Below are 21,428 nucleotides of genomic sequence, written 5' to 3'. Positions count from 1 at the left end.
GCAAGAGGTTTTAGCCGTCACTCGTTGTTTGTTAAAAAGTTTCAACAACAAAAAAAGTTTCATTAATCGAGCATAATTTTTGAAACTGTGTACATTTAGATACGGTAAACTTTACATATACGTGAACAGAGAAGAGGCTTCGCATTCTTAGAAACACGTTTATAAATAAAATATAAATAAAGTAAAACTGTTTATAAATAATGCAAATGTTTATTGGAAAGTTATAAACAAAAGAAGTTTCATAAGTACGATGCAGTTTTAATGTTTTCCTATAATACGTATATTCTTAGATATTAGAAATAACATGGGTAAAAATGCCGAATAGGGACCCCGCTCCTATGACCTTGACCTTGACATATTATCACCCGTCGCTCGTTATTTGTTAAAAAGTTATTAGCAAAAAAGTTTGGTTTATACGTAAATTGCAAGTGCGTTTAGCACGGCGCGCTATGCGCCCCCTCCCCGCCCCCCCTCCATCCCTCCCCTATGTGCTAAACACACTTGCAACTTACTACTTTATCTCTATGAGAAAAAGTTGGAAATAGAAATAAAGTTAGATTAGATTACGTTATATTGTAGTTCGACCTATTCCTGTTCGTGTTGTAAACGAATTCGTAAATATTTGCTTTGAAACGTCTAGAGGTTGTCGCTGTTGTTCGTAGCATTTGGGTAATATAGCTCGTTCAGTTATTGAAATGTCTTCATACAGTGAGCATTGTATAACGAATACTCTTGAATAAAATTATTTAATTCTGGTAAAAAATTCGTGCACAATGTAACGTAACTTAATCTAACCTTACTTTCATTTCGAACTTTTTCCCATAAAGATAAAGTCGTAAGATACAAGTGCATTTAGCACGGGGGGAGAGATGGGGGAGCGCGCCGTGCTAAACGCACTTTCAACTTGTGCGTTTATGAAAATTTTTAGCAATAACTTTTTAATAAACAACGAGCGACGGCTAAAACTTTTTGCACGTTACTCAGGAAGGTATCCTTGATAACATATGTCAAGGTCAAGGTCATAGGAGCGGAGTCCCCTATTCGGCATTTTTACCATAACATGAAATAATGTGAAAGCGAATAAATTGTTTAAATTATATTTAAACGATCTAATGGATACATAGAGTTCATTAGCTCAAAAAAAGCATCAATGCATTGATCGAAATCGTACTACTGATTTCTAAATTGATAAGTCTACCATATACTAAAATTATAGATTCTTTTAAATTAGATTCTTAAAAAAATTCAAAGTACTTTGAGCTTCAATAAAAAAAATTTTTGTTTTAAATTTGTTGCAAGTTGTAATCTGTATATAGCAGATGAACGTTCATCTTACAACTTTTCTTTTTAAATCGGTGAAAGTGTATAAAAAATCATCCAGCCATTATGCTGAATACCTGTACACACATATGCGCACGCACGCACACATATATATATATATATATATATATATATATGTGTGTGTGTTAAAGACTCTGTTTTAGTTGCAGTTTATTATGCAGTATTTAGACTTCTTATACAATCAGCATTTTTATCGCTATTCGTAGTCTTACTTTCAGTAAACAATCTGTTAACAGTCTGTCGGCAAATTCGATTGGCGACAAATTCGATCAAAAGTTTATCCAATCAAATTCGATCGAGGGTCTATCGACGAATTCATAAACATTTGTATTAGGCTCATATTCTATCAACAGAGTCTGTTGACAGAATCTACACAAATTGATAAAAAGCGAGTAGAATCTGCGGTATATTTTATTTGGACCCAAGTAGACAGACATGTTGGCAATAGCATGCTAGCATTTACCATATATTTTATGATACCATTGGAACGTAAATTAATATATTTGTAATGTACTTGTTGTAAAAAATACATATTTATTATCTTATACTTTGCAATAAAATATCAGCTTATTATATTGCTGATTAATTGCATCCTCTTGCCGACACGATACATGGTTGCATGCCATAATGTTCATGGTACTAGATTGCTTCTTTTATATGCTCCTATGTTTCTTGTAAGAGGACGCATCTCTACGTATTTATGCTACTATTTTTAATTCTCGAATTCAGTCCCTACGCAGACAATATGCCGAAATTTGTCTATCTCAGAATACATGGAATAATACATATGAATATAGATTCTGTTTAGTTTGTCGTTAATCATCATATTCTGTCATCAGATTCTATTGTATTTCTGCTAACAAGTTTTTAACAAAATCTGCAGCAAACACTATGCAAAATCTGCAAAAGCAGATTTTGCTGTTTAGGCTATTACAATAATGCAAATGTTGATGTTTACATGATTAAGATAATCAAGGTTATTTTCTTATCAATTAGTGAGATTCAAATTGTATAATACATTACATACGTCCGTATAAAATAAAAATTAATATATTTTGCTTCAATAATGCTTTTGAGAAGGAAAACTGTAATGTTATCAGATGCCAGCACGATATGACTTGCACAAACACAGGACTATCTTTGCTCAAAATTAATTAAGATTAAAAAATGAAACAAATGTAAATAAATACATATAACATAATAGTTTTCTACCTAAACTAAAAATGACTTTACAAACTATATATAAGTAAAATATCATAAATATTAGAAATATTATACATACATATATCAAAACACATTAAGAGGAGAGAGAGAAGGAAAAAGAGAATTACATGTGTATTACTCACGTAATACAATATCGCATATAACGCTACCCATAAGATTAATCATCTATTGATCTGTGTCTGTATTCAATGCACGACATGTAACTTGTTTATGTAACTTGTATTCAAGACAAGATATCAAAAAACAATATATAATGATATAATTGATTCACACAAATTCATATATTAACTATAGATGATTTTTAATTATAGTTATATTTATTGATCTGGATGACAATTTACTATTTGATTTATCAGCTGCATTTGTAACATACATTGTAATTAAATATTACATTGTCAACTAAAATTGTATAAGTTGTATTTATTTCTTGCTCAATTATTACTCTATATGTAATATCAACTTGGTTTTTATACAATGACACATAAAATAAAAATAACTTTGCATCAGTGATATTATATATATACATATAGTAACTTGTATACTTGTAGATTACTATTATACATTCTTTATACAACTTCCTTAAAGATAGGATTTTTTGACAAATACAAAAGAAATTAATTTATTTCGATATAAACCTAGAATATAGATTTTTATATAGACATTGCATATTTATCAATTATATGTTCACAAACAGTAATTACATATATATTATCTCATACTTGCATAGATCCAAAATTTTTTTTATACGCTCATGTTTACACACATATTGTGAGTATAAAATTATAAAATTATTTTATTATTAAGTAGATTTCACTATATTGTGTTATTCATGTTTCACTCTACACAGTGCAATGTAAGATTTTTTGGTAGATAAATCATGCCATCCTACTGGACCTCTTTCACAATCAGCACAAGCTAAGTACTTGACATTATCTACTGTGTGTGATACACCAATATTTTCAAATGTATACATATCTTCCACTAACCAATAATTGGAAATGGATTCTGGTTGATTGCTTAGACCTTCTCCTTTGCTATGTATGTAAGGTAGCGCAAACTGCAATCAATTGTATATTTTAATTAAAATAGAATGTTTTATATTGGATATAATCATTATTTAATAACTCAATCTGATAAAAATAAATTTAAAGCAATCAAAAGAAAAAGTTTATATGCCGCACTAGAGGCAAAAGAAGACAAGGTCATTGGTTATGAATAGTGTATACAAGAATATTTAACAACAAATAATAATACATAATATTTACACAAAATAACGTGTAATTTTAAATAATATAATTATAAATTTCTTTGATATAAAAATATTAATACATATTTAAATTATATAATACTTACCTCCATGTTTATTAACCTAGCAACTCCAGCATTAAGCATTTTTGAAGGGCAAAATGTACAAAAAATTTTATTTTTGTTTTTTCCATCCGCATCTTTTCTCATCTCAATAACATCTTGATCCATTGACATGCTGTTTACTTTGTTTACAAAATAAGTTTCAGTTCAGTTCAGTTCGGTATATGGCTTTAGGTAGAAGGGTGTACCCATACGTCATTCTCCAGCTGCGTTTAGGGGAGGGAGACAAAATAAAGCCAGCGGCACACGGTGCTTGTTTTCGTACTGGATTGCTTGCTGGATGAAAATACTGCGATCTGATTGGTACATTTCCGAAGATGGATGGAAATGCACCAATCAGAACGCAATATTTTCATCCAGCAAGCAATCCAGTACGAAAACAAGCACCGTGTGCCGCTGGCTTTAAATATGATGCCTGCGTGGCAAAATATCTTTTGGTGCAGATAACACAGAAAGTGTACCTCTCCTGCATCATGGTGCAGTCTATATGACCCAACCTTCCTACTCTTGCGCTCGCGCGAGCAATGTATCAGTATTAGCGTATATATGAGCAGTGCATTAGTACTGGCGTGTGTATGTGTATGAATATTTTCCAGCCACCACTTTAAAACAAGATATTTTGCCTCGTGAATGATATACATAACCGCCAAATTGTTATAAAATATCCCTTGGACTATTTCCGAGGTCCCTACACAGCCAGATTTTGAAATTTGGCAGTCAACAATTTATCATTAACAAATAAAGCGTCAGCAGTATCAAACGTTGCAGAGTCACGCGCGATACAATTTTTACTACAAGAGATATTGTGCCTCATAGACGATATACATAACCGCCAAATTGTTATAAAACATCCCTTGAACTATTCCCGAGGTCCAGTTATACCAAAACGGTAAACCGTACTCCTCTACTACATAGTATCAAATACGTGAAAACGTCCTGATACAGTTTGGTATGCTTAGATACATGTACCAAAGAATTACCAACAATCGCCTAATGGTCCATCAATTATAAGTATTATCTTATATTTGTTTCCTTATATCAAATATATATTTTGCTATCATTTTAGAGCATGTATATTCTCGCTTCTGTCATTAATCAGTAATTGCATGGTAAAATATTAGAAGTCTTCAGTTATTTTCATGGTAATACATATTTCTTATAAAATTTATTGAAAGTTTTAAATCATAGGCTACGGATAAGACAGTATTTTAACGACAAATGTTTTTTAAATTATTTTAATAAAATCATTAGTTTATACAACACATTTATTTATTCTTTGCTTCACGTAAAGCCTTTCGCATTTCTGCCCTCTTCTTTTGAGCTTTTGGTTTAAGGTTATGCTTCTTAGCAAAACGTTGATTTCTCAAAAACTTCAAGTCCATCTGAAGAATACATATAAAAACAATGAATGCATAGTGCTTGTAAATAAAACTAATTATTTAATAAATATTTAAATTACATTAAAGAAAAAAGATACAAATGGTGAAAGAAAAAAATTGTAACATTTTTCTTTTAATTAAGTCGATAAAGCATTTATACTTAATGGAACAATTGAACTTTTTTACATAATGTAATGTTATGTTGTAGTAATTGTCACAAATTTCTTTACTAGAAAGTTTTAAAGCTCAAAATAAACATGTAACCTTTCTCACATATACATGAACATATTGGTATACAGTAAAATATATTTACATATTTTCAAATAGGATAATTTTGAATAGGACATATACATACATAGACACAGTTCATTTAATTTATGCATGTTTACTCATGTACAAGTAAAATTCATCAAAATGAGATAGAAAGTTTTTTGCAAAGAACCATCTAAAATTTTAATTTATTAATAAGAAATTTGCAAATATGTATGCATGATATAATAAAGTGAGCCATTACACCAATTATTATTAGTTTAAAATCTCATAGAAGATGTTTAAATCAACTGACAATCTCTTAATAAGCATTGCATAATATTGGATTGTATTACAATATATACCGCTTGCTATGTTACATTGCCTTGTGCTATCAATTAATACTTATCTTTGTTAGATTATAAAAAAGATATTTTTCAAATTGGAAGCAATCTTTCATTAGATGTTACAAAATTCTTATTGTTTCCCATATGTCCATTTATTCATATCATTTAATTTCTGTTTACTGCAAAATTTACAAGATATAACTTTCTTTTTCAATATGATTACTTCTATCTATATATAATAGTTGTATCAAGAATTTTCAAGCATCCTGTATATATATGTAACTTTTTCAAATATTATTTCATGATAATATCATTATATCTTATTGACTTTCCAAATTTCAAAAGATATATGATATTCAATTCAGAAATGTAAAAAAATTACTAAGGTAAACAAATTCTTCTGTATATACAAATGTATCATGAAACTTAAAAAATAAAATACTTTTATACATATATGTGTATATATATACACACACACGCACACACATACACGCGCCCACATACATGCACGCACGCACACACACACACACACACCATATATATATATATAATATATATATATATATATATATATATATAGAGAGAGAGAGAGAGAGAGAGAGAGAGAGAGAGAGAGAGAGAGAGAGAGAGAGAGAGAGAGAGAGAGAGAGAGAGAGAGAGAGAGAGAGAGAGAGAGAGTATATGAGTTCATGGTACAACCTTTTACTACACAATTTAGCATTACTGCAGCATTATAGTTGATTGAGTCTGGTATAGATATTGCATGCATCATATCATATGCAAGTGGAGGTGATTAGTTTTTTAGCTGCTTGAGCTAAAATCCTAATACAAAAAGGTGTCGATACTTAACATAATAATACATTATAAAAATATAATAAAAAATGTTATGTGAGTCTTAAAATATGTCCTATCACAGGCATAATTTTTATGGCTATTTTCATATTTTCATAATGCATTACCATGTAAGTATCTATACTTTCTCATATTTGGATCTTAGCTCAAGTAGCCCAGGAGGCAATCATCTGAACTTGCCCATAATGACATGATGCATACAATATCTATATACAACTCAATTAACTACAATGATGTCAGCAATGCTAAATTATGTAGTAAAAAGTTGTAACATAAATTCATATATACCTTGTATATATACATATATATACACACATACATATATGTATATATTAATAAAATACTCAGCTAAATATTATAAACACACATAACTTAAATAAATAAGATGATAAAACATCTTAGACTTGTGGAAAACTTACACCAAGTGTAGATTCATGCCTATATCTTTTGGGCTTTTTGATTCCATTACGATGAGCCTTACGATCTAAAAGAAAATATCACAACCCAATTCTAAAATCTTGACATTTAATTTGCAGGCAATATCAAATATTTCATTATATTTAATGTAAAATCTCAAAAAATTTTTTTAAATCATCTTTAGCACATTGTCTCTAAACATAGTCTTTAAGTTTCAACAATGATAATAGCTCACTACAAAGTAATACTTACTCTGGTTATGATTTGTATGATTTTTCGACTTCGCCATTTTTATGAATTATTCACTACTATCTGTAACAATATTCGAATAAATCAAAATAGTACATTGTGAGTTGTCAGGTTATTAGGTTATATAAATAGCTAATAAAAATAACTTTACTCTCATGAATACTAATAGGCAAATATGGAGGATTATTATTATATTTAATGGAAAGAATTATAATCTCAGAAACATATGCCGTTACTACAATAGATTGAATGGATTTTTAAATTGAAAATTATAAAACTTAGAAACCCTGTACACAACCTGTCAGAGACGCACGGAGACGGAAACGAAAATGAACGCAACAGAATGTCTAGTGATATTAAGGCCGGTTGCACACAGGACCCTGCAACGCTTGTCGTACGGTCGCGGACATAAAGTTTGTAACCGTTTTTTTGCAACTTTCGGAACGTATCCCGACTCGAGAAGAATGAAAGTCAATAGCCGCGTTCAGTAGAACAAAGTGATCAGAGAGCGCTTAGTGATTATTGTCTGTGATTGGAACATTCTTTTAAATTCTTCATAGACCCAGAACTATTTACCAATCAGGAGCGAGATTCAGTGGGAAATCTAGTAATATTGTCCAACTGTTGAGTCTGCTGAATACAGCCATTGATTACCATAATATTCCCTAGCCAACTTCCGCCACGCGGCGATCGTACCGCATATTGTGGCAACTAGCCATAAAAACGTTGTTTCTTATTCTCGCCGCATGAAGTCTCTAAAGTGAATTCAGTATTTGTACTTATTACTTAATTCCTATAAACCCTTAAGAAGAAGAAAAAGTTATTTATTTTTAAGATTAAAGACCAATTTGTGAAACGTTTGCCATAAATAATTAATTCGCAATGGTACGAAAATTAAAATATCATGAGCAAAAACTACTGAAGAAGGTGGATTTTATGTCATGGTCAGCTGATAATAATCTTCACGAGGTTAAAATCTTGAGACGATATGGTATTCAGAAGAGAGCTGATTATACTATGTAATTATGATATTTATTGAAGTAATATAAATATCATGATATATCATAATAAATATCATGATATAATTTAAATTTACCTCGAAATAATATATATTTTTTATAGTTACAACAAATTGGCATGTGAAATACGTGAGTTGGGTAGAAAAATCAAAGAGATAGATCCTGACCATCCTTATCGTATTGAGCAAAGTGCTTTATTATTGGAGAAATTGTATATGCTAGGATTAATCTCCACTAAATGGGACTTGTCTCTAACTCAGAAAGTAACTGCTAGCTCATTTTGCAGACGAAGATTGCCAGTAGTTATGGTACGGAGCAAAATGAGTCAAACGATAATGATAGCAACTAAATTAATAGAGCAAGGTCATGTCAGAGTTGGTGTAGAAGTAGTAAAGGATCCTGCATTTTTAGTCACAAGGTAATATATATCTTTTTAGTTTATTATTAATCAATTCAATTTTACAGTGAAAAAATTTTACAATATATCTTTTTATATGTTGTATGGTTGAGAAATAAAATAATATTTTATAGGAATTTAGAAGACTTTGTGACATGGGTAGATACATCTGCTATTAGAAAACATGTACTAGAATACAATAATGAAGTAAGAATTTTCTTATCCCAAAATATTTCTTATAATTAAATTACATCTTAAATAATAGATATCTTAAGTGATATTTACATATATATATTTTTTTGTTACAGAGGGATGATTTTGATATGGTATAAATTTATAAGAAATATTGTTTATTAAACTGTATGTTATAAAAGAAATTACATTTATAATAAAAATATTTATAAATTTATAATAAAAAAGAACTTATTGTCCATTATATACATAATTTTTGTAGATAAATTAGAACATTACAAGCGCGTGCCATTTTAGCTTTTTTATATTAAAGATTAAAATAAATATAAATCATAAAAATAATTCCTATAGTGTAATATAAGTTTAATAATAACCGACTCCAACATATGACGTATTAGACGCATACAGGTTGAAATTCCATGGTGCATATTTTCTGCATAATGTGTAACCGTGTAACCGATGAATTGTGAAGTTTAACATTTTTATTCAAGATCATCTTAAGTTCATCTTCAGATACTGTATGCATCGTTCTATTAGTTAAAAAGCATCTGAAGATTCAAGACGGTCTTGAATATAAGATCTGACTCTAAATACCAGCCTTTGCATGTGCAAATAGAAAGAAGCAATGTTTTCGAGTTTTGATTCATAGCACTGGTTCCATGGAAACATAATAAATAAATAAATAGATAATTAATACATTTCATTATATATATAAATTTGCACATTTACAACAGTAATTAAAATATACAACAAATTTGAGTTGTTGCAAGATAAAAAAGTAACTAAAATAATAATTTATTTTATAATATAAATATATTTTATTAAAAAACTACTTGCTAAAATATTCTCTCTCTCTCTCTCTCCGTCTCTGTCTCTCTCTCTCTCTCTCCCCCTCTCTCTCTTTCTCTATTTATCTATTTAATTAATAAATATTAATATACTCTTTCTTTTTTTCTCTCTTTCTATCTTTCTATCTCTATCTATTTATTTATCTATTTATTTATCTATCTACCTTTACAAAAATGTTTCACTGTTTTTATTCTCATATTGTCCACTTTAATTCGTTTTTAGCACATATATCCATTTACATATAAGTTGTTTATAGTTGTAAAAGGACTTTTTTTTACATATAAGCACCCAGATAGCATAATTAATTCTCAACATATTCACAAAGTGTTCTTCCTTTCTGAACTATAGTTCCTCAGGAATTCGTAAAAGAATACTGGAAGAATGACTAGGGATGTTATATGCACCATGATTGGAATTTCTCAGAAGTTCGTAATGTATTCATACCCAAATAGCACATGACGTCCTCAGGATTATCCTGAATATGTCCTGGAACTAAGTAGAGACGTTGTTAGATCCATGGGTCATCCTGAGGATCACCAAAGGACGTCCCATTTAGGATGCTTTTGGGATATTCTCAGGACATACTCAGGAAAGCACGAGGATGTCCTCAGGACAGCCACAGGACGAATATTCAGGAGAGTATAAAGATGTTCAATGTGAGGTGCTAAGGACATCCTGGGGACGTTTTGTGGATCGGATTTACAGGACACCTTTATAACATTCGCAGATCATATTTAGGAGAGAACGAGGATATTTTCGGAACGCTTCGAGAATATCTTCAAGACAAATTTAGGGCAGCGCAAAGACATCGTCGAGAAAGCCATAGAATGTCGAGTACAATCGTACTTGTGTACGTGTATCTGCGTGTACAGAAATTTCATCAAGTTCAATTATAAATGAGCTGTATATATATTTCTCTGGTATATGTACATTTGTTATAAATAATATCAAGTTACTAACTGAACATAAATCTTTGCAATATAATCTTTGTAATACAATAAACTATAAATAAACTTATACTTGTTCTATCACACAAAAATAGTATGTAATAAAATTTCAAGCTCCTTGGAGCTTAAATCAAACGTAAAAATAATTTTATGGAGGATTCACACTGCATTCGACGTCCGACGTATCGACAATCCGATATCTAATAGGAGAACAGTTTAAAGAAGACAATGTTCTTAAATCTTCCTTAATTAGAGCCATACTAAGGGTTGCTTCTGTCCGGGTATGAAATTATTCATCGCCGCTTTGAAGCAAAATTTTTGATGACATTTTTTTACAAACAATCCCGCAGAATTTTGGACGACCTTTCTTTTCTAGAATGACCACCCAAGACTTTCAAAATATCTCCGTCATTCGACTTATACATTTTTTTTTTATACTAATACTGACGGCCTTTGGTCGTCCCGGGTGCGGCGCACTCCTCGTACTCCCGTTTAATATTCTGCATATTATCAAGCAAGTTGTGCAAGGCTTATCTTTCTACTTTCGTCATATGATTCAGTACTAGTGACATATAATAATGTGTAAACATGTATGTATATATAGAGTGTCCGGTAATTAGCTGCCAACTCGAAATGTGAAGGTAGATTGAGTTAAGACAAACATAAAAGTCTCATACTGTTTTGCGAAATTCGTAATAATTATCGAGTTATTAATGACAGATATCTGAGGAATAAGAGCGTGCTGACATAGATGATTGAAAAAGCGTTGCAGCTGCTTAGGCCACAACGCGGCCCAGTCGATTCAAAAACTGATGCCAATGCGCGACGAAGGGAAGGACAACGCGCCGCTATTCATTGTTTTATCTTGCCTCATTTACATCTTGCCGGACGCTGCCAATAGTTGCTAGGTCGACTGGACCACGCTGTAACCCGAGAGGCTACGACGCTTCTCCAATCATCCATTTCAGCGCGCATTCATTCGTCAGATTTCTGTAATTAATAATTCGATAATTACTGCAAATCTCGCAAAATGGTATGGAATTTTTATATTTGTCTTAACCCAATTTACCTTCACACTTCGGGTTACAATAGCAATAATGTAGCACTTCGGTGCTACATCCATTTTCAGGCGGTTTATATGTCCGTGCTACAACCATAATAGCCTACTTGACAAGCACGGTCTCGCACATTGTTACGCGTTTATAACATGAATTAACATGTTAACATGTGCAAAAGAAAAGAATTGACATTGTGTATGATTAATATCATGAAGATCATACGAAGTGTCCGGTAATTAGCTGCCAACTCGAAGTGTGAGGGTAGATTGGGTTGAAACAAACATAAAAGTCCCGTACCATTTTGCGAGATTCGCAATAATTATCGAGTTATTAATGACAGAAATCTGAGGAGTAAAAGTGCGCCGACATAGATAATTCGAAAAGCGTTGCAGCTGCTCGGGGCAACGATCATGAATCTTTTCCCTAACATGAACTAATAAAAAGTGAAAGACTTCTGTGAATCAGTGAAAAATGAAAAATTTTATATGAATTTGTGAAAATCGAAATATTTCACACGACAATTGAGTTATTCAACATGGCAGTTGCGCGTTTTGGACAATGAATACCAAAGAAATCAAAATGATCAAAATAATAATGTCCGTGTAGTCCGAAGGATATTACGTGACACACAAAATCCGTTTGATATAATATCCAAAGAAAATGTTTCAAAATATGTACGTACAGGTAATATAAACCTTATGCACCGACGAGATATACTACAAAGACTGATGGCCTTACGGGATTTAGCGTACCAGAGAAATTTCCCTGGTGAGGCACCCGAGCGAAAGAGACCGTCTCGCATTTAGCGCAATAAAATTTAATGGAAACTAATGCTTTTCAATCCTTTTCTTCGGATCAAAAAGATTCAGAACATATTCAGACATATTCAAAATGTCAATACTTATTAATACGTTTCAATTCGACATTTTATACAGAGAAGCAGGACGAAGGGAATGAGATGCGGGCAACGATACATCATGCGTCTTCAGACATGTAAAATCATTTATTATAGAGGAGACTTTGATACGGCAACATGTATTCGAATATTTAATCGTCCCATGGACCACTTATATATAATAAAAAAAAAAATTAACGCGGATAAATGAACGATTCGTATCAATTTTTCCTTTTCTTATAGAGCAATGAAAGAATAAATCAGTATCGAAAATCGAATACCGATTAATACCATAAATCAGTGTCAGAAAATTGTCCAATGACAATTTTTCTCATTTTTTAGGTAGTTACCGCTGTGATTTACACAACAAATTAACTCGGTTAAACGAACGATTTATGCCAATTTTTCTTCTCTTATAAAGAAATGAGAGAATAAATCAGTACCGAAAATCGAAGGCCGATCAATACCTAATTTATTCATCAAATTAACGCGGACTAATGGACGATTCGTATTAATTTTCTGTTTATTAATTTTCTTATAGAGAAATGAAAGAGTAAATCAGTACCGAAAATCGAATATCGATTAATACTATAAATCAGTGTCAAAAAATTGCACACGTGCAATGACAATTTGTTTTTATTTTTCAGGTACATACCCCTCTAATCTTATTCAACAAATTAACTCAGATAAACGATCGATTCGTATCAATTCTTCTTGTCTTATAAAAAAATGGGAAAATAAATCAGTACCGAAAATCGAAGACCGTTCAATATCGAATTTTTTCATCAAATTAACGCGGATAATGAACAATTCGTCTGAATTTTTTCTTTTCTTATAGAAAAATGAAAGGAGAAATCAGTACCGAAAATCGAATACCGATCAATATTGAATTTATTCATCAAATTAACGTGGATAAACAAACGATTTGTATCAATCTTTTTTTCTTTTATAGAGAAATCAAAGACTAAATCAGTACCGAAAACCGGATATTGATCAATACTATAAATCAGTGTTATAAAATTGTCTAAGTGCAATGACAATTTGTTCTCATTTTTCAAGTACTTACCCCTCTAATCTTATTCAACAAATTAACTCGGATAAACGAACGATTCGTATCAATTTTTCTTGTCTTATAAAATAATGAGAGAATAAATTAGTACCGAAAACCGAAGATTGATCAATACCATAAATCAATGTCAAGAAAATTGTCCAAGTGCAATGACAAGTTGTTTTCATCTTGCAGGTACTTACCCCACTAATTTACTCAACAAATTGAGTCGGATAAAAGAACGATTCGTATTCAATTTTTATTCTGTTATAAAGAAATTAAAGAATCAGTCAGTACCGAAAATTGAAGACTGATCAATATTTAATTTATTCATCAAATTAACGTGGATAAATGAACGTTCCGTATGATTTTTTTTTTCTTATTGAGAAGTGAAAGAGTAAATCAGTACCGAAAATCGAATATCGATCAATACCGTAAAATCAGTGTCAAAAAATTGTCCAAGTGCAATGACAATTTGTTCTCATTTTTCAGGTATTTATCCCTCTAGTTTACTCAACAAATTAACTCAAATAAACGAATGATTCGTATCAATTTTTCTTGTCTTATAAAGAAATGAGAGAATAAATCAGTACCGAAAATTGAAGACCGCTCAATATTTAATTTATTCATCAAATTAACGCGGATAAATGAACGAGTCGTATCAATTTTTTTTCTTGTAGAGAAATAAAAGAGTAAATCAGTACCGAAAATCGAATATCGATCAATACCAGAAATCAGTGTCAGAAGATTGTCCAAGTGCAATGACAATTCGTTCTCATTCGTCGGTTCAGTTCTTATTCGTTTTTCAGGTACTTACCCCTGTAATTTATTCAAAAAATTAACTCGGATATATAAACGAACGATTCGTATTAATTTTTTCTTCTCTTATAGAGAAATGAGAAAGCAAATCAGTACCGGAAATCGAATATCGATTAATATCGTAAATCAAAATTTATATTGCTGTTTAATTTCATCGTCGCAAAAGATTTGACGTTTTCTCTATCCTAGTCCTAACTTGTAGAAAATTTGGTTACTGATCTCTATTTGATAAAAGTACGTCGGACTTTCTGTACTAATATAAAAAATTTTTTTTCATTCTTACTTTTTCTACGTCTAATATTTTAATACCGAATCTGTCGAAATGAACCGGTCTGCAGAAATCCTGGCAAGACGTTTCTCTTTCTTTCTCGCTCTCCTCTCTCCGTCTCTAAATCGCCACTAACGATCGAAAACCGCAAGCGGAAAGTAACGAAAATTTATTAATTTTCATCCAACTAAAACATTCTCAGTGTTATTTTTTAAGCGTTGGATAAATACCGATCCAGCGTTTTGTCAAATATCTAACAAAAGTATCTTCGTTTTTTTCTTGCCGACATTCAAATCGATAGTTTTCCACAAGTTAGGATTTGATAAAAAAAAAGTCTTTCCCGAGTCGAAATATTAATTCTACATTGATCCTGCAAATTGTATCCAATTTGAAAAATCAATGCAGAATATCTAGATGCGCAATAATTAACAAGCGTTGTCCTACCTGAACGTTACATCTGGCTACTCTCGCAGTCTTGCCCATGATGAGTCTTCAACAGCGACGTATTCCGCAGTTATTTAATACTCGTTTATTTCGATAATGTATATGTATTTAATCCTTATATTCTTAATTTAAATGAGCAATTTTTGTTGATTTTGATTATATATTCGCTTAACAGCGCAAGAAAGAGAACAAAGATAAAAACGTAAATAGAACTGCCTTTGTTAGAACTGCGCGTAGGATAAATATATAAGGATTAAATAATCATATAAGAATTAGAGGAAATGGGTGATGAAAAACACTTTTTATTCTCATCATTCTTAAAGTTCTTTTTTCCTTTTTTCTTCTCTTTTTTTTTCTTTTCTTTTTTCTAATGAGAATGATGAGAATTGTAGCTCTTAAAAGAGCTGATGCTGCAAAAAGACAACGGTTATGTCTAATAATGCTGTTTCACTAATAGAGATTTTAATTCTGATTCGGTACAATAAGAAAGATAAACAAGAATGAGAAACGGACATTAACAGATTCTAAACGAAAACAGCAATCTGAGCATTATTAGACGAATCAAAATCAACACAATCAAATTTATATCAGATTCTAAGATCATTATTCATAGTTTTCTAAATTATGTGCAACTTTTTATTGAGAACATAATTAAAAATTTGTATTCATAAACCTTAGCTTGCCTCAGCAACTTTGCTTGAATAGACATTCATATTTCATGAGAAAAGAAAAGTAGAACTCATGTTACGTGAAATTAGGTTAACGAATAATCAAATCTCAAGCTATTTTATCATATTTCACATGATAAACTATGAATGCTGGTCTAATTTCGACTCGGGTATGTCCTTACTTCGAATAAGGTCCGTTAAAATCAGAAAAATCCTGCGTAATAATAATGACTCGAGGTACCTCGAATACCATACATGATGTATCGCTGTCCACGTCTCTCGGCGCGCTCCAAGTCCTCTCTCCATCCTGACTTCTCGATCCGACGTCCTCCTTCTGGTTACTCCGTCGCAGTACCCCCAGATACTCCATCGTAGCACTGGCGACGACACTGACTCTAGCTCTAACACTCGCGCAAGTAAGATTCGGACAAAGAAACGCGTATTAACCGACACTCGTACTACTCTGCGTCGCGATATGCGCGTCGTTCGTCGGCCCGAGGCGCAATGTCCTTTCCGTAATCACGGAGTCATATATAAGCGTACCAAACAATCGGGAAGGCACGGTTACCCCCCACCTTGCCGATTAGTGTTGATGCCTGCGTCGTCCGTTAGCTGAAAATGAAAACAACTCGTGTTTTCAAAGCATGCCTGTGAGAGACTCGCTTCAAACTTCACAATACTTATTTACCCATTGCAAGCAAAATGCTAGCAGAATGCGCGCAGATTGACGCCAATTTCGATCAGATCTCCACATCAAAGCCATAGCCATCTGTGTCCTCATTAGGCTCGTGTTTTGTCGACAGGACCTATGCGACAGGCCGTGCGAGCAGATTGTCGGCAGAAACCTCGCAGGTCCTGCTGCCAAACTACGCGTAGAGTTTGCGCGCAGAGTTTGCTCGATTTCTGCCGCCAATCTGCCATCAAATTACTGCAAGTCTTGCGCAGTTTTTGCTACAAATCTGCCGCCAAATATCCGATAGCAGGATCTGGCGCATATTTGACCGCAGATTGGTGGCATAATTTCATATAACAGATTCTTAAATTTATTGTCTATTTGCCATCAAACTATGATAGCAGGCTTTGTTCGAAATCTGCTCGCGCAGGTTTGGCTATCTGGGTACGTCTGTTCCAAGAATCATATTACGCCGAATTCAAACTGTCTCTATTGACATGACATACACGAGATCTGCGATTGCATCATTGATCTTTCTTTGGACAAGAAAATCCTGAGAGGAACGCTGTTCGAGAATATCACATTTTATGTTTCAGGTGCCTTGCAGATTATCGAATCCGATGTAACAGCTGTTACATTAGAGAAAATGTGGGATGAAAAACACTTTTTATTCTCATCATTCTTCATAACAGCTGTTACATCGGATTCGATAATCTGCAAGGCACCTGAAACATAAAATGTGATATTCTCGAACAGCGTTCCTCTCAGGATTTTCTTGTCCAAAGAAAGATCAATGATGCGATCGCAGATCTCGTGTATGTCATGTCAAAATAGAGACAGTTTGAATTCAGCATAATATGATTCTTGGAACAGACGTAAATAATTATTGTGAAGTTTGAAGCGACTCTCTCTCTCCGGCATGCTTTGAAAACACGAGTTGTTTTCATTTTCAGCTAACGGACGACGCAGGCATTAACATTGATCGGCAAGGTGGGGGGTAACCGTGCCTTCTCGATTGTTTGTTTTCATACACTTATATATGACTCCGTGATTGCGGAAAGGACATTGCGCCTCGGGCCGACGAACGACGCGCATGCCGCGACGCAGAGCAGTGTCGATTAATACGCGTTTCTTTGTCCCCGAATCTTACTTGCGCGAGTGTTAGAGCTAGAGTCAGTGTCGTCGCCAGTGCTACGATTGAGTATCCGGGGGTGCTGCGACGGAGTAACTAGAAGGAAGACGTCGGATCGAGAAGTCAGGATGGAGAGAGGACTCGGAGCGCGCCGAGAGACGCAGCCGAGGACAGCGATACATCATGTATGATATTCGAGGTACCTCGAGTAATTATTATTACGTAGGATTTTTCTAATTTTAACGGACCTTACTCGAAGTAAGGACATACCCGAGTCGAAATTAGATCAGCATTCATAGTTTATCATTTGAAAAATAGCTTGAGATTTGATTATTCGTTAAACTGATTTCACGTAACATGAGTTCTACTTTTCTTTTCTCGTAAAATATGAATGTCTATTCAAGCAAGGTTGCTGAGGCAAGCTAAGGTTTATGAATACAAATTTTTAATTATGTTCTCAATGAAAAATTGCACATAATTAAAAAAAAACTATGAATAATGATCTTAGAATCTAATATAAATTTTACAAGTGTTGATTTTTATTCGTCTAATAATGCTCAGATTGCTGTTTTCGTTTAGAATCTGCTAGAATGTCCGTTTCTCATTCTTGTTTATCTTTCTTATTGTATCGAATCAGAATTAAAATCTCTATTAGTGAAACAGCATTATTAGACATAACCGTTGTCTTTTTGCAGCTTCAGCTCTTTTAAGAGCTACAATTCTCATCATTCTCATTAGAAAAAAGAAAAGAAAAAAAAAGAGAAGAAAAAAGGAAAAAAGAACTTTAAGAATGATGAGAATAAAAAGTGTTTTTCATCCCACATTTCCTCTAATTCTTATATGATTATTTAATCCTTATATATTTATCTCACGCGCAGTTCTAACAAAGGCAGTTCTATTTACGTTTTTATCTTTGTTCTCTTTCTTGCGCTGTTAAGCGAATATATAATCAAAATCAACAAAAATTGCTCATTTAAATTAAGAATATAAGGATTAAGTACATATACATTATCGAAATAAACGTATTAAATAACTGCGGAATACGTCGCTGTTGAAGACTCATCATGGGCGAGACTGCGAGAGTAGCCAGATGTAACGTTCAGGTAGGACAAAGCTTGTTCACTATTGCGCACCTGGATATTCTACATTGATTTTTCAAATTGGATGCAATTTGCAGGATCAATGTAGAATTAATATTTCGACTCGGGAAAGACTCAGGAATGAGAACGAATTGTCATTGCACTTGGACAATCTTCTAACACTGATTTCTGGTATTGATCGATATTCGATTTTCGGTACTGATTTACTCTTTCATTCCTCTACAAGAAAAAAAAATTGATACGAATCGTCCATTTAACCGCGTTAATTTGATGAATAAATTAAATATTGATCGGTCTTCAATTTTCGGTACTGATTTATTCTCTCTTTTCTTTTATAAGACAAGAAAAATTGATATGAATCATTCGTTTATTCGAGTTTATTTGTTGAGTAAATTAGTGGGGTAAGTACCTGCAAGATGAAAACAACTTGTCATTGCACTTAGACAATTTTTTGACACTGATATATGATATTAATCGATATTCGATTTTCGGTACTGATTTATTTTTTCATTTCTCTGTAAGAAAAAAAAATTCATACGAATCGTTCATTTATCCGCGTTAATTTGATGAATAAATTCAATATTGATTGGTCTTCAATTTTCGATACTGACTGATTCTCAATTCAATCAATACAATTTTCTAACGCTGATTTATAGTATTAATCAATATCCGGTTTTCGATATTGATTTAGTCTTTGATTTCTCTATAAAAGAAAAAAAGATTGATACAAATTGTTCATTTATCCGCGTTAATTTGATGAAAAAATTAGATATTGAACGGTTTTCGATTTTCGGTACTGATTTATTTTTTCATTGTTTTACAAGCCAAAAAGTTGATACGAATCGTTCGTTTATCCGAGTTAATTTGTTGAATGAGATAAAAGGGGTAAGTACCTGAAAAATGAGAACAAATTGTCATTGCACTTGGACAATTTTTTGACACTGATTTATGATATTAATCGACATTCGATTTTTGGTACTGATTTACTATTTCATTTCTCAATAAGAAAAAAAAATTCATACGAAATGTTCATTTATCCGCGTTAATTTGATGAATAAATTAAATATTGATCGGTCTTCAGTTTTCGGTACTGACTGATTCTTTAATTTCTTTACAACAGAATAAAAATTGAATACGAATCGTTCTTTTATCCGACTTAATTTGTTGAGTAAATTAGTGGGGTAAGTACCTGCAAGATGAAAACAACTTGTCATTGCACTTAGACAATTTTCTAATGCTGATTTATAGTATTAATCAATATCCGGTTTTCGATACTGATTTAGTTTTTGGTTTCTCTATAAAAGAAAAAATGATTGATACAAATTGTTCATTTATCCGCGTTAATTTGATGAAAAAATTAGATATTGAACGGTTTTCGATTTTCGGTACTGATTTATTTTCTCATTGTTTTACAAGCCAAAAAGTTGATACGAATCGTTCATTTATCCGAGTTAATTTGTTGAATGAGATAAAGGGATAAGTACCTGAAAAATGAGAACAAATTGTCATTGCACTTGGACAATTTTTTGACACTGATTTATGGTATTAATCGACATTCGATTTTTGGTACTGATTTACTCTTTCACTTCTCAATAAGAAAAAAAAAATCATACGGAACGTTCATTTATCCACGTTAATTTGATGAATAAATTAAATATTGATCAGTCTTCAATTTTCGGTACTGACTGATTCTTTAATTTCTTTATAACAGAATAAAAATTGAATACGAATCGTTCTTTTATCCGACTCAATTTGTTGAGTAAATTAGTGGGGTAAGTACCTGCAAGATGAAAACAACTTGTCATTGCACTTAGACAATTTTTTAACGCTGATTTATAGTATTAATCAATATCCGGTTTTCGATACTGATTTAGTCTTTGGTTTCTCTATAAAAGAAAAAAAGATTGATACAAATTGTTCATTTATCCGCGTTAATTTGATGAAAAAATTAGATATTGAACGGTTTTCGATTTTCGGTACTGATTTATTTTTTCATTGTTTTACAAGCCAAAAAGTTGATACGAATCGTTCGTTTATCCGAGTTAATTTGTTGAATGAGATAAAGGGGTAAGTACCTGAAAAATGAGAACAAATTGTCATTGCACTTGGACAATTTTTTGACACTGATTTATGGTATTAATCGACATTCGATTTTTGGTACTGATTTACTCTTTCACTTCTCAATAAGAAAAAAAAAATCATATGGAACGTTTATTTATCCGCGTTAATTTGATGAATACATTAAATATTGATCGGTCTTCAATTTTCGGTACTGACTGATTCTTTAATTTCTTTACAACAGAATAAAAATTGAATACGAATCGTTCTTTTATCCGACTCAATTTGTTGAGTAAATTAGTGGGGTAAGTACCTGCAAGATGAAAACAACTTGTCATTGCACATAGACAATTTTTTAACGCTGATTTATAGTATTAATCAATATCCGGTTTTCGATACTGATTTAGTCTTTGATTTCTCTATAAAAGAAAAAAA

General features: G+C 32.1%; 3 protein-coding genes across 3 annotated transcripts; 1 reads left to right on the top strand and 2 right to left on the bottom strand.

The window, feature by feature from the left end:
- Positions 1 to 3,195: 3,195 nt before the first annotated feature.
- strat (RAB interacting factor STRAT) lies at positions 3,196 to 4,185 on the bottom strand. Its single transcript, XM_011149086.3, has 2 exons — positions 3,919 to 4,185; positions 3,196 to 3,622 (listed from the first exon to the last, which is right to left on the bottom strand). The coding sequence occupies exons 1-2, from the start codon at positions 4,045 to 4,047 to the stop codon at positions 3,389 to 3,391; spliced, it is 363 nt and encodes a 120-aa protein (XP_011147388.1). The 5' UTR covers positions 4,048 to 4,185; the 3' UTR covers positions 3,196 to 3,388.
- A 967-nt stretch (positions 4,186 to 5,152) lies between these two features.
- Positions 5,153 to 7,876, bottom strand: RpL29 (ribosomal protein L29). The gene is made up of 4 exons (XM_011149087.2): positions 7,725 to 7,876; positions 7,430 to 7,489; positions 7,180 to 7,244; positions 5,153 to 5,315 (listed from the first exon to the last, which is right to left on the bottom strand). Exons 2-4 carry the CDS (start codon positions 7,464 to 7,466, stop codon positions 5,199 to 5,201), a joined length of 219 nt encoding a protein of 72 aa, XP_011147389.1. The 5' UTR covers positions 7,467 to 7,489; positions 7,725 to 7,876; the 3' UTR covers positions 5,153 to 5,198.
- Positions 7,877 to 8,042: 166 nt separating this feature from the next.
- Positions 8,043 to 9,212, top strand: LOC105187935 (U3 small nucleolar ribonucleoprotein protein IMP3). Its single transcript, XM_011149088.3, has 4 exons — positions 8,043 to 8,445; positions 8,549 to 8,863; positions 8,977 to 9,049; positions 9,151 to 9,212. Exons 1-4 carry the CDS (start codon positions 8,309 to 8,311, stop codon positions 9,172 to 9,174), a joined length of 549 nt encoding a protein of 182 aa, XP_011147390.1. The 5' UTR covers positions 8,043 to 8,308; the 3' UTR covers positions 9,175 to 9,212.
- Positions 9,213 to 21,428: the final 12,216 nt, after the last annotated feature.

This window comes from Harpegnathos saltator, unplaced genomic scaffold, assembly GCF_003227715.2.
Source record: "Harpegnathos saltator strain DR-91 unplaced genomic scaffold, Hsal_v8.6 scaffold720, whole genome shotgun sequence".
Taxonomy (NCBI): domain Eukaryota; kingdom Metazoa; phylum Arthropoda; class Insecta; order Hymenoptera; family Formicidae; genus Harpegnathos; species Harpegnathos saltator.
Note: the sequence above shows the minus strand (reverse complement) of the source record. Positions and strands in the feature narration are given on the sequence as shown.

Coding starts and splice junctions, on each gene's coding strand:
- strat (XM_011149086.3), bottom strand. CDS start 4,047: ATGTCAATGGATCAAGATGTTATTGAGATGAGAAAAGATGCGGATGGA. Junction 3,623..3,918: donor CTAGGTTAATAAACATGGAG/GTAAGTATTATA, acceptor AATTGATTGCAG/TTTGCGCTACCTTACATACA.
- RpL29 (XM_011149087.2), bottom strand. CDS start 7,466: ATGGCGAAGTCGAAAAATCATACAAATCATAACCAGA. Junction 7,245..7,429: donor TCATACAAATCATAACCAGA/GTAAGTATTACT, acceptor ATTTTCTTTTAG/ATCGTAAGGCTCATCGTAAT. Junction 5,316..7,179: donor GGCATGAATCTACACTTGGT/GTAAGTTTTCCA, acceptor TGTATTCTTCAG/ATGGACTTGAAGTTTTTGAG.
- LOC105187935 (XM_011149088.3), top strand. CDS start 8,309: ATGGTACGAAAATTAAAATATCATGAGCAAAAACTACTGAAGAAGGTG. Junction 8,446..8,548: donor AAGAGAGCTGATTATACTAT/GTAATTATGATA, acceptor TATTTTTTATAG/TTACAACAAATTGGCATGTG. Junction 8,864..8,976: donor CCTGCATTTTTAGTCACAAG/GTAATATATATC, acceptor AATATTTTATAG/GAATTTAGAAGACTTTGTGA.